The sequence below is a fragment of the Parasteatoda tepidariorum genome, chromosome 2, assembly GCF_982258835.1.
Source record: "Parasteatoda tepidariorum strain Cologne lab strain chromosome 2, Ptep-v5.0, whole genome shotgun sequence".
Classification (NCBI taxonomy): Eukaryota; Metazoa; Arthropoda; class Arachnida; order Araneae; family Theridiidae; genus Parasteatoda; species Parasteatoda tepidariorum.
The window spans coordinates 98,697,800-98,710,832 of NC_141756.1; the positions used below are offsets into that span (position 1 = coordinate 98,697,800).

A 13,033-nucleotide genomic window follows, 5' to 3' on the forward strand; every position below is an offset into this window, starting at 1 on the left:
GTGTCTAAGCATTGCGCGTAATCAGTGTTGATTATTAAAAAGCAATTTAATTTAAATAATTTTTTTTTTTAAATTTCTGAAAACCAGTATATTGCTTAACTCGTAGTTTATTGAAGTTTTAAAACCAGAGATCATTCAAATTACGGGCAATTATATACTCAAGTTTCGGTTTTCAGAACTTGGGTTAATTAAAACCGAAAGAAGAATATTTGCTTATTCAACCATAGTTACTAGTTTGAAGTGTCTGGTTCTATTATAACTGAAGTATAAATGCTTATTTTATCATTTTTTTTAACATTTAAATATATGATTTAACAGAACGAATTCAAAACTAAAACCTTTTGAATTTTATTATTATTGTTTTAAAATCGTTATAATTAAAAGTGCTTTATATGACACATTAAAAAAAAAAAAAAAAATAAGCAATGCAACCGTAAATTTTTTAAATTTTCGTATGAGAATTAAAAATAAAAATCTTTTTCATCAAAATAATTATTCCTAACATTTATTATGAATTTGACTGCATAGAGCAGAGGTTTCCACCTGGCCCCGCGAAGCCTTTTTTTGTGGCCCGCGAACTAAAAATATTAGTTGTAATTTTTATGCGGACAATTTTAGCAAAAAATCTATATGGGTTTAAAATACTTTTCTCGTTAATAAAACCCTAATTTCTTCGTTTCTGTGAAATTTATCATACCAACGGTGTAAAAAAAAAAAAAAATTATTTCTCAGGTTTTGCATCCAAGAAAATATTTATTCAAATACAAAAATAATCGTGCATGTTGCTCTTTTTTATTTCATTTTTTTGTATTTTGAGAGTATAATTTAGCATGTGTGTATCAGAAATTTTCTCGAAGAAATTCTCCGACTTAACTTTTTGAAACCACTCATTTTGGACGAAAATATTTACACACTCATTTGAAAATTTTAAATGTAAATATCTATTCTCTGCTGGTTGCAGCAAACAAACCTCAATTTTGTCATTGAACATTTTGTGTGTTACTATGTAAGTTTTAATACCAACCTTTTTAAAGTTTTAAATCTTAACAATTGGATATCTGTTGCACTTTAATTGTTTAATACATGGGTGCACATTAAAGTTATTGTAGCCCGATTTTTTTAACATGCAATTAAATATTTTTAAAAATCTACTTACTTTAATTTGTAATTCAATTCTTTTGTTTTGCACAACTTGGCAAAAATCTGACAGTAATATTTAATATTCCTTCAAACATAAAAGAGTCCTATATAAAATTTTGATAAAGTTGCGGCCCGCCATTTGATTTGTGTTTTTAATTGTGGCCCCCGCCCTCATGTAAGTTGGAAACCCCTGGGTATAGAGTATCTATCAATTTCCGATCTTTATAAATGCCTTTGCACAAATAATCATTTGAAATATATATATATATATATATATATATATATATATATATATATATATATATATATATATATATATATGAATTGCAATCAATCAAATGTTATTCATTTTGTTTTGTTTTAACAAGAAAGAAAGATAAAATAACTTATAATTTATGTAAATATTTAAGCATTGATGTCTTTACGAATGTTTTTCGTTTTAAGAAAACAATCATATTTTGCGTTACAAGGAAGTCACGAAAATATCTTTCTGATTGCTTGACGTTTACAGAATTCTAGCTAAATGCTTAGAAATCGCAATGCATTTTTTTAAATATAATGAATCATTTTTTAGCGTCTTTGACAGACAGCCAATCATCTTTGTGACAATAACGAGATGCTCTTCATATTTTTTGTAATTTTTAACTCAACCCAAAAATCAAAGTAACTCGCAAATTAAGTATCGGTGTAAAACATTATCTATTAAAGTTATAAAAATAAATTGTTTTAACCAAGATTAAATTGAAATTATCAAATTTTGCGTTATACGCAAAGGAAAACCACGAAAATACTGAAGATTAATAATAGCCTCAATTTGAAATGTCATGGGAATTCTCCATTTTTTTTCAGTAAATAAAATATTTAAAACATTGTTCTAAAATTAAGGAAAAATTATCTATAGTATATAAAAAAAACATTGCCTTGTACAATGGGGGTGCTTGAAACCTACGTCCCTGAAAAAAATGTATCGCATAAAATAAAAAAATATTTTTATTGTAATTCATGTGGTTGTGCACAGCCCTTGAACAAAGGGCCGCATGCCCAGGTACCTAGACATGTTGACGTAATTATGATAAATTTTAATATAAATATCAGTGTTTCAGATCCAATTCTTTTTATCAGTCAACTAAGTAAAATATTTGAATAAAATTAAATTATTTGGTTTCTTATCATCAGTCAACTTAGTCAACATCATCATTATCAGTCAACTTAGTAATATTGGCGATCGAAATGGGCTACAGGTGGCGTAGAGCAGAACTCTCTATGGCAACACTGCGTGCTTTCACCATAAGTGTGTGGAGAGTCACAGAAGGTGAAAGTACGTTAGTTTCTGTCTTGATTTTCATATAGATTAAAACCTTTTAAGTTAGGAAACTATATGGAACTGAAAACTACATTAAAGATAGTTCTAAAAGAAAGCGTCATGAAAATTTTAGAACATATTTTTGACAGTGATGGGTGATCGTGTAAAGCTAAGGGCGGTGGCGCTAGTGGTAAAATTGCTCTTTTAAGACTTCCGGGTTACTGCTTCCGATATATTTTTATGTCCGCAGATTGAAAAAAACGCGCCATCATATTATTGCATCATATCTTTTGCAGTATTTCACATGTACCGAGTTCTTTCTTTCAGCCTATAAACTTCAGCATTATCATCTTAATATTATAATCATTAGAATATTTTCTAATTAGGCTAACTTAAAAAGATATTTTTGGCGACATTTTATTCAAATGCAGCCAAATAAGGGATAAAATACAAAACATGGCAAACCTTAAGAATTATTCACAATGAGATATAAACTTTCCAAAATTTTTTTTGGCCTTACGACCTCTGAGAATCAATACATTTCTGAAAGCTCTATGTATCGTACAATTATGTTTAGATTTGAACCCAAATTACAATAACAAAACTGCATAGAATATTAGGCTTGTTCACACATCGCCTCGTAGTCATAGCATAAGCGGAGGGATACACCGGAAATTTTCTAAATTTCTTCCGGTTTAAGGACACTTGCTATTGTTTACATTAGACCATCCATCCATTAAGAAAAGGGAAAATATCGTAGTACATTCCTATACAATTGAGAAGAGGAGGTTAGGATCAGGACATGGAACCTGTCTTCTCCCCTGATGGAATATTCGAGCATTGCGATCGCGAAAATTTGCCTAAAATTAAATTCTTTTAAATGTTAAAGAAAATTTAAAACACAAAAATACCAAACTGAATCTTTTCAAAAATAAAATAGCTCCTTAATATTAAAAAACAGTTTTGGCAAAAAAATGAATGAAGACGAGGGAAAAGTGATGGCTTTTTTCATCATATCACGTAATACAAAAGTTTATTTGAAAAGAAATTAACTCAAATGTTTTTAAATGAAAGTAAAAAATGGACAAATATTTTATTGAGCAACATAAATGCTAATTATATTTCAATTAAAAAAAATTGTATGGGGTCTAAAATGAATTGTAATAAAACTATCGCATCATAGCTCTAAATAAGATTCAACAATCAGTAGGGTTTCAGTTCAGTATATTTAGTGAATTATTACAGATTTCATAAATGTTTAATCTTAAAACGGTTTTTAAAGTTCGTTAAGCTACAAAAAATTAGAAACAAAGTTCAGAAACAGTTAACGGTTTAAGAAACCCACGTCGAATTTTACGCATTTCATTGTATTATTATTATTATTTTTTTTTAATGGCGGGCACTTGGAGCTACTGTCCATTGGCCACAGAAAGTGCCAGAACTGCTAATTCTCTTTTCGTTACCCAGTGGGCACCTGTGGCGAAGCCACGGCGGTGGAACAGCGTCGCCCACGTCACACTACCACAACCCGTTTATAGGGCGGGTCACATTCACACACAAAGGAGAAAGGACATAGAACACAGATAGAGAGAAAGAAACATCCATGCCTTGCCCGGGATTCGAACCCAGAACCTTTCTGATGCAAGGACAGTTCCCTGCCCCCTACACAGACTGGTCGGCTCATTGTATTATAAATATAGAGATTTATTAAAGAAATAAAATAAAAAAAGAAACGCGGAAATAACTAGTAGCAAGTAAGGGAAAGAAAAAAAGATTGAAAAATAACTTTGATTGAACGAAATCGGTACAAATACAGCGCGTCAAAAGTGAATAAAAAATGACCAATTCGAAAATCGCTAGCCATTATAATACAGGAATAAAAATGTATTTAGGCCTTGCAGTAGAAGAGCAATCGTAAGGACGCAGTTTCCGAAAAAACACCGAAGTCAGGCATCACTGGCTGCGATCATTAAGATGGTTGGTGACCACTTTGGTCAGCCTGCGTAGGGGCCACCAAGGGTCCTCGTTAAATTGTTCTACCGTAAAGTGCACGACTTCACGCGCACGTTGCCGGGTTACCAAAGTAGGGGAGCCATCCCCTCTGCAGAGGATCAAAATTGCAACGGCATCTTTTCGGATCATCCTCAGGGATGCTTCCCAGATCGTCTCCAATAGCCCATTGTGCAGCTCTTGTGCGACGTAAATAAAGTACCTATCTACCTACGTAAAAACATCAAGATCTTCGAAAGCCCATGGACAAGCGTAGCAATAACTGACTGTTATGAATTTTTTAAAAGAACCAAAATGCTTCTTTTATTGCAATTAGAGCAGTAGACAGCAATAAAGAATTTCGCTTTAGTATAAAAATTATATAATAGTATTTTTCTAATTAATAATAAAAATACTTACAGTAAATACCTAAAATTAGTTTCAAAATTACGCATGACACTGTCAACTAATTGCACGCAAAATCACCCAGTCGAGAAAAGGACCCTGTCGACGAAATGACTCATCGATAAAATGAACTAGATCCATTAAACAGTTTTTTTTTAAAGAAAGCGCCTTAGAAAATGTTTTTGACAATTAAATGCGAAAAATGTTACGGTAGGGGGAAATTTCGTAATACATTTCTATTCAACTGTGCAGAGGAGGAGAGGGAAGGGTCAAGACATGGAACCGGGACAGCATATTGGAGTGTTGCGAATGTACACAACACCACCATGAACCAATCAGATATTTTTCAAAAACGTGAAACGGCCCATTTTGGAAGGCATTATTTTATAAATCACCCTACAGTTGTGTAATTAAATTAAATGCCACCACGCGTTATGTAACAAATGTGTCCTGTGATTTCTGCATGGTTGGCAATGAATTAGTCATTGCATTAAGTTACTTAGTACTGACGACATAGAATATGTTTTTTAAAGTGATTGTAAATGCAGGGTATCTGCTACATTTTAGATTTTCAAATTCATGACTAATTCCAAGAATTTTTCATGACTTAACGAAGTTACTATCTTCTCCAACAAAAAAGCATAGTAATAACATTCGCAGAAATGACAGGTATAACCAAAACTGTTATACTCTGCATCTTCATATTTATAGATTTTAAATTTAGAAAACAGAGTAAAGAAAGAGTTGAAGCAATAAAATAGCTGAAAAAAATACAAAAGCAATTTTTCTTTTTTTCTGCAGAATTACATTTTAAAGATACTTTTCTTGTTCATAGGAAAGGAAAGAAATACTCCTGACTTTTCTGTTCTCATTTCGGAATAAAAAATTTCATCAATGGCTGGCTTGCTTCAGCTAAAATTTTAAATTGATAAAATAAAAATAATAATAAAAATTCTGAAATCACAGATGTTTAAAAGATAATTCACTCTCGAAATGATCCATTTTCTTTCATTTTTAAAAAGAACACCATAATTTTTAAAGAACATGATAAAAACATTTTATATTTTAATAAAACATGACTGTGAGTGGGGATTTTGTTACACATTCAGACAATTGGGGGGAGAAGTAAAATCCATTTTGAAAATTAGATTTTTCGTCAACTTGAATCCATGACACTTTTATAAAAAAAAAATTAGTTAAAATCATGACAAATTTTGTCGAATACCTAAATTCATGACTTTCCAGGAGCGCGGATACCCTGTAAATGTTTTAAAAGTACAATCTTCCAAAACTTGGTGCACAGACCGTGATTAAACAAAATTGGTCACAATAAGGATTACCCAGTTTTATTAACATTACATGTTGGTAAATTTCAAGTGATTAAAAATTAGCATCATGGGGAGCTCTAATGCTATTTATAAAGCTTGCAAATGCTGAAATAAAAATTTTTTATGGTTGGCACCTAGAGTGTTTTGGTCATAAATAGGAGATCTACCCCACTTTTTTGTACAAGTCCAAATTACAGTCCAGTCACTGTGTGAGTTGAGTGTGGTGTTTTGCATTGAATCAACTGTTTTTCAAGGTATTCCTTGTGGAATTAGTGCCAACATTTTGTGTTTAAAGGCTCAAATATGTCAATCAAACACATGGAACGAGTGTAAGGATCATGGAAGGACCAATCTACCAAGTCTGAAGAAAAAATGAAGCTTCTAATCTTCAGACAAATTTTAAAAATGAGTTCAGAATCAGAATTTGACGGCTCATTCAATACTATTCTATAAAAAAATAGTTTTGAAGTCCTTTGTTCTACAAGTTCTTTTTTCGGTTTTGCATGAATAAAACTGAATATCCAAACTATTATTTCGATTGATGATGAGCTGCATGGACTAGAATATATACGAGTATGTTCTGAAACTATTCTAACATAATAAAATAACATGCAATTAAGAAATTTATTTCAATAACTTTGTAAAATATTGATAGTAACTTAATTTAGCCCCTGAATTGATTAATTTAAAAAATTATTAACTCATTTAAACAAACTTTTTAATTTTTTGTATATTATAATTAGTTTTTCATCAGGGTATATATTCTAATCATGATATAATGGAAATATTCATGGGCATATAAGCAGGAGTGCAGAAAATTCTCCGAGCCTAACATTTCCTCAAAACAAAGTTTTTTTTCCAAAATTTCCTTAAATATTTTAGTTTTTTTTAAGTTCAATAATATTTTAAGGATATTTTCGGATAGTAAAGTTCATGCATTGTTAAAAAGTTTTGAAAATAAAAAGCAAAGAAAAAAATTGATATGATTTTCCCAATTTTTGAATAAACAAGTATATGTGTTAAAAATAATAGAAATCAAAATATATCGAAATAGTAATAATTTGTCAAAATAAATTTAAGGTCCCACTCATAAACTAAAGGAATTCAAACTAATAAATACACAAATTGACATATAATGTCTTTTAAACAAGGAAAAAGTTTGCAAAACGGCACAGTTTTCTGGCGAATTTAGTTGACCTGAACAAATAAAAAATAGAAATATCCTGCTTAAGCCTTCTTTTTTCCTCCAAAATTTATTAAAATTAATTTTGTATGTTGATATTTTAAGCAGCACAAAATATCATATTTTTTCTGTGATAACATATGAAATATTACGTATCTATTTTCCCTCTTTAATCAAAATAACTATTTAGATACTTGGTAAATCTTTGTTCAACATGGGAAAGATTTCCATAGCGGCACCTTGCCAAAAACTTTTTTGCGTCAACCAAGCAGTTGCATGCTAAAAACAAATAAAACACCACAGAATGAGACTAACTGGAAAAGTATTTACCACAGAGTATCAAAACAAATGAAGAATATTTAACACACATTTCTTAAAATTTTTTTAAAAGTACAAAAAGTTTTTGTTAATTTTAGTAGGAGGAGACAGGTACCAATGCAAAAATAATTCCTTATTGTGAGGGTATCAGTATTTGCATCAACTCTCATCCCTGAAGTGCCAAAATGTTTTTTACCGGCAAATATCTAAAAAAAAAAAAAAAAAGGTAATGGTTTGACTATAAACCTTATGAGGTGTCAACTCTCATCCCTGAAGTTCCAAAATGTTTTTTTACTGGCAAATATCTAAAAAAAAAAAAAAAAAAAAAAGGTGATGGTTTGACTATAAACCTTATGAGGTGGTCTCTTTCTGTGATTTTATTTTTAAGTTTCTCATTTGTCACTACATAGTTGACGTCAAAATTTACTGTTACCAACACAAAATACCTTACTCTGTGTTGTTTGATATTGAATAAAGCAACACTGACAGAAAACCTATAAACACTCTACCAAATCTGTTCCCCTTAATCCTAAGACATGCTTAATGTAAATTATGAGATTATTTAATACATGAATTAAAAGAGTGGAAAAAAGGAAAATAAGTTTATAGAATTAATCACAGAAATGCATTTTTAATTACACTCTACAATTATGGTATAACCATTACATTAATAAAATAATTAGGAGGATTTCCATATGTTGATTGGTAGCAGAATAATGGCCAAGCACTGGCAATTTTCGGGCAAACTTCTACATGTATTTTTCAAAAAATTGCAAGTTTAGAATTCTTCTAGCACCTTGGCGATAGTAATGGCAGCACAGATCATTATATGGAAATATCCCCCCAAAATTTTTAAAATCTATCTATTAACATGTTTTGAATATTAATTAGATTATTAATTAGATTAGCCATTTTTTGTAAAAAAATTCATTTTTCGCTAGGTTCTTCATCACTGTCTTCCTCTTTTCTAACTTTATAATAAATTGGCTTGGGTGGTACTTTAGGTTTGTCAACATATGGGGGTGGTACCTCCAGTTCAGGAAGTGAGAATAAAAAAAATATACCCCACAAGGACAAAAAATAAAGTAAATATTTTCTTGAAAATGATTTTTTCCAGTCTTGCCATTCATTATAAATGTTTTGTTGTTTTTGTTCATATTCTGTCCAATCAGGTTTCTCGCTAAATGGGTAGCGCCGTCTGAAATCAGCTTCCCATCGACGTTTAAAATATTCAAATTCAGCTTGACGTTGTTTTTCATATTCTTCGTAATGTTGCTTGTAATGCTCATCGTAATTGTAGTACTTGCTTCTTCCAGTTCTAGGCTTCGACCGCGGTTCACTATACTGATAGGATCTAGGTGAATAATGTTGACGTCTCCATTCCGATTCTGAGTACCGATTGCTTAAACTTTCGTCGTAAATTTTCTTCTTGCTTTGATTGCCCAAGACCTCGTAAGCTTCTGAAATTTCTCTAAATTTTTCCACCGATTCAGCACTTCCTTTGTTCTTATCGGGATGATATTTTAAGGACAATTTATAATATGCTGACTTAATATCTTGGGAAGATGCATTCGATTCTAATCCTAAAGAGGCATAATGCGACTTGTGTCTGAACAAAGATATATCGGAATTCTGTTTTATAAGCAACAAACGTGTAGAATGTCGGTAATTTTTTCCATTTCCTATAGCTCTAAACATTATTTAGGTTAGATTGATTCCAGACATCTTTATTATTGCGACGTTTTAAGAATTTGAAAACATGCTAGTACTTAGACAATTCCATCATAATTTCAAAAGCATTTTGTTTGTTTACATTTTGATGTCCCTGTCTGTTTTTAAAGTCACTTACTTGTTGCCAAATTTAAAATTATTTTTTGAGTTATAAAACTAAATAATATTTTGCAGTTTGTCTTTCAAAGTTACAGTAATAGGCAGTCAAAAACGTTCCTCTTAGTGATCGGCAACAAATAAATATATCTAATATAATTTTAGTTAACAATTAGTTACTCTTTATATAATTCAAGTATCTAGTTACAATAAAATGAGATTTAATTGTTCTGGATAGTTTTTCTTTGTTCAGTATTCTGTAGTGTTGAAACATGTTCAAAATCGGCTCTATTTTAGCTGGTTTTCGTGCGATGAGTTTCAACAAAATTATGAATTGCAGGTTAGTTTCTAATTTGTCTCCCAACTATTATGCTGTTCTAGGATTAGAACCAAGAGCATCAGAGGACAATGTGAAAAGTGCCTATTATGAATTATCTAAGAAGTATCATCCTGATAGAAACTTAGGCGACGAGACATCAACAAAAAAGATTTTTGAAATTAATGAGGCCTTTGAAGTTCTTGGTAATAAAACGAAAAAAGTACAGTACGACGAGACTTTCTTTCCTGTCAAAGAGAAAACTGTTCATAAGGCGCATTTCATTTATGAACACAGCGAGTTTTATGAACCACCCATTAATGACTCTAGAGTTTATAGAAAAAAGAATCCTTATTCAAGTATACAATATGTGCAGTATGCAAGGCATACCAAAGGAGTAAAAAAGAGAAAAAATAGACATGCACATCAGAAATACGATTTTTGTAAATGTATGGGTACTAAAAAATTCTCATTTCTGTAGTGATTGGAATAATTGCTGCATTAAAGAACTCTTTGAAATAATTTCTTATGTTTTAAATGTATAAATATGTTTTATGGAATAAAATGCTTTATTATATTACATACATGACATAATCTAGGGAAGATTTCCATATCAGTACCTACATCAAAATTGTAGCCAATTCTTTTGTTATTTTCTTTCAATAGTTGTCTCTTGGGCAGTGGCATGCAAAAAACTAATAAAAAAAGGTACACAAAAGGTATAACATGTAACCACCCTGACACGACTAGTCACAACATGTTCTGTGCAAGTACAAAAACCCTTTGGAATGAAATACACCAATACGGAAATATCTTTATGATATTTTATTTGTCGCTGGTATCTGACAAATATGGCAAAATTGCATGCTTAGTGAAAAGCAATAGCAAAGATGATATAATGTTAAAGGAGAAACATAGTTTTGAAGACATATTAATTTGTGATTTAATCATGCAGGGATCAATAATTCACTTGATTTTCGTTAAAAACTTTATTCAAGCTTAAAGAAAGTAATTGATAGTAAATGTTAAACATTATCTGATCCTCTAATTAAACCATATTTCTATTAAATGTACCTTATTTAAAACTGATTATATAGAAAAAAAACTTAATTCAAGATGGATAGTATGTTATGTACAGTTTCTAAAATAAAAAATGGACCACCCTGATTAACTTTTGATCTAATGATCGGATCTTTACGTTCTAGGATTCAATCTTTAAGGTTCAAAGGGGTATTCTCAAATATGCTAATTTCTTTGTGCAGACAATATTTTAACTTACAAAATCAGTCACAAAATCCTACTTTTTCTAGGTCAAGTTCACGACCCCCAAAGTATAGGGGGTAGCCGCAATCTGGAATATATCATCCAAACAGTTTGGTCAGCAGAGTGGTCCAAAGTTTTAACCCCTTAATGTTAATCTAACTCATTTCGTCATATCTTAAGAACGTTTTAATACGAATTTAAAAATTTTTGCACACAATTATAAAATTTATTTATCCAAGTATATTTCCTTGCGTAAATAACTTTTTAATAAATATTTATCATTTTTTATTATTTTATTTAAGTTTGAGTGTAACCGATCGAATGCTTCCTGAGAAATTAAAATTTTAAAATAAGACTTTTTCTCAATTGGTAACATCTTGTCATATTGGTTTTTTGAATTCAGTTTCACAATCGTGGCATTTATTTTCTTTCCTTTTTTTAAATATTTATTTCTGTTTATGACTTTATTTGTATTAATTTTAAAAAATAATAAAAGATATTATATTATGATATACTATACTGCTTTACCAAAGGAAATAATTATAAACAAATTAGGGAGCCCATAATGTGGCATAATATGTCTGTATATATTTCTATCAATATGTATGATAGCGTTAAAATGGAGAAATAATTGCTCATATACTTTACATATATATAGCCCCATATCTCCCATCAATATTAACCTATAATTTTCAAACTTGGTCAGGTGTTATATTATAACTTACTATATTACAATACTCAGAGAAATAATTATAGACAAATTAGGGGACCCACAATGTGGCTCCATGGGTAAACCACAGAAATAGCTTATAAAACTTGTTATACGACAGACAACCAGATATGACCAGTAGAGTTAAGTGATATGAGGCCACAAATTGCTAGTTCCAAGTGTCTGGGCTTCGAACCCCAGACATGATCAATATTTAACAATTATATTTTATAAATATAATTTTTTTTATATATATTTATTTTTTTATTGTATTAAGAGAAAACTATTATAAGTTGTTCAAATTTTTTATGAGCAAAGTAAAATATTTTTGCTTTAGCTAATTTACTTAAATATTTTTAAGTGTTGAATTTTTAGTTTTATTAGGTAGGTACTTTATTCACATCATACTAGAGCTGCACAATGGGCTATTGGTAACAATCTGGAAAACATCCCTGCGGATGACTCGAAGACATGCCATCCCAATTTTGATCCTCTGCTGAGGGGATGGCTTCTCTGCTTTGGTAGCCTGACAACCTGCACGTGAAGTCAAGCACTTAATACTAGTTTAGTGATGACTGCTACAGCCCACCCTCGGTCCCTACGCAGACTGAGCAAAGTTGTCACTCATCCGCTTACTGGCTGGAGCCAGTGATGCTTGGTTTTGGTTATCTACTGGTCTTTATCATCAGTCCACTGCAGGACTCAGTTTTTTATTAGAATAACTCAATATTTCGCATCTCGTTATAACTTAAAAAAACAAAACAAAAACATTTAGGACTTTTTGATGTTGTTATGAAACAATATTAATTGCATTTCATAATAAAAAGGAATTTCTACAAGAACTCATTCAAATCTGAAAAAAAAAGCCAATTTTATTTTAACTCCTCAATGATTAAAAGGTCAAAGTATCCTCAGAATAATTATTTAAAAAAAAAAAAATTAACCACTTTTCAGTTGCATGACGTGTACACTTTAATAAAAATTAATTTTCAAAAATTAATAATATGGCTCAAATTTTTTAAAAAATGAATTAAAATCTTCTAATTTTTAAGCCTTTAAAGCTGTAAGTTTCTGTAATACTTTTCGCAAAATTGAAACATTTTTTTTCCATCTTTACGGTTCCTGCTGTAAATCTGTGCATTCATTTGCTTATGTCTCTATAACAACAACTTTAATGGATCCCTTTATGTACTTTCGAAAAGTAAAAAAAATAAATATTGAATGGACAGATATAAATAACATGCTGCAAACA

The 13,033-nt window shown here is 30.4% G+C and overlaps 1 protein-coding gene across 1 annotated transcript; it reads right to left on the bottom strand.

Moving 5' to 3' along the window:
* Positions 1-8,277: 8,277 nt before the first annotated feature.
* LOC147815946 (uncharacterized) lies at positions 8,278-9,524 on the bottom strand. Its single transcript, XM_087157844.1, has one exon. The coding sequence runs from the start codon at positions 9,362-9,364 to the stop codon at positions 8,594-8,596; it is 771 nt and encodes a 256-aa protein (XP_087013970.1). The 5' UTR covers positions 9,365-9,524; the 3' UTR covers positions 8,278-8,593.
* Between the last annotated feature and the right edge of the window lie 3,509 nt (positions 9,525-13,033).

Bases quoted from the DNA above. Each gene is read 5' to 3' on its own strand.
- LOC147815946 (XM_087157844.1), bottom strand. From the start codon at position 9,364: ATGTTTAGAGCTATAGGAAATGGAAAAAATTACCGACATTCTACACGT.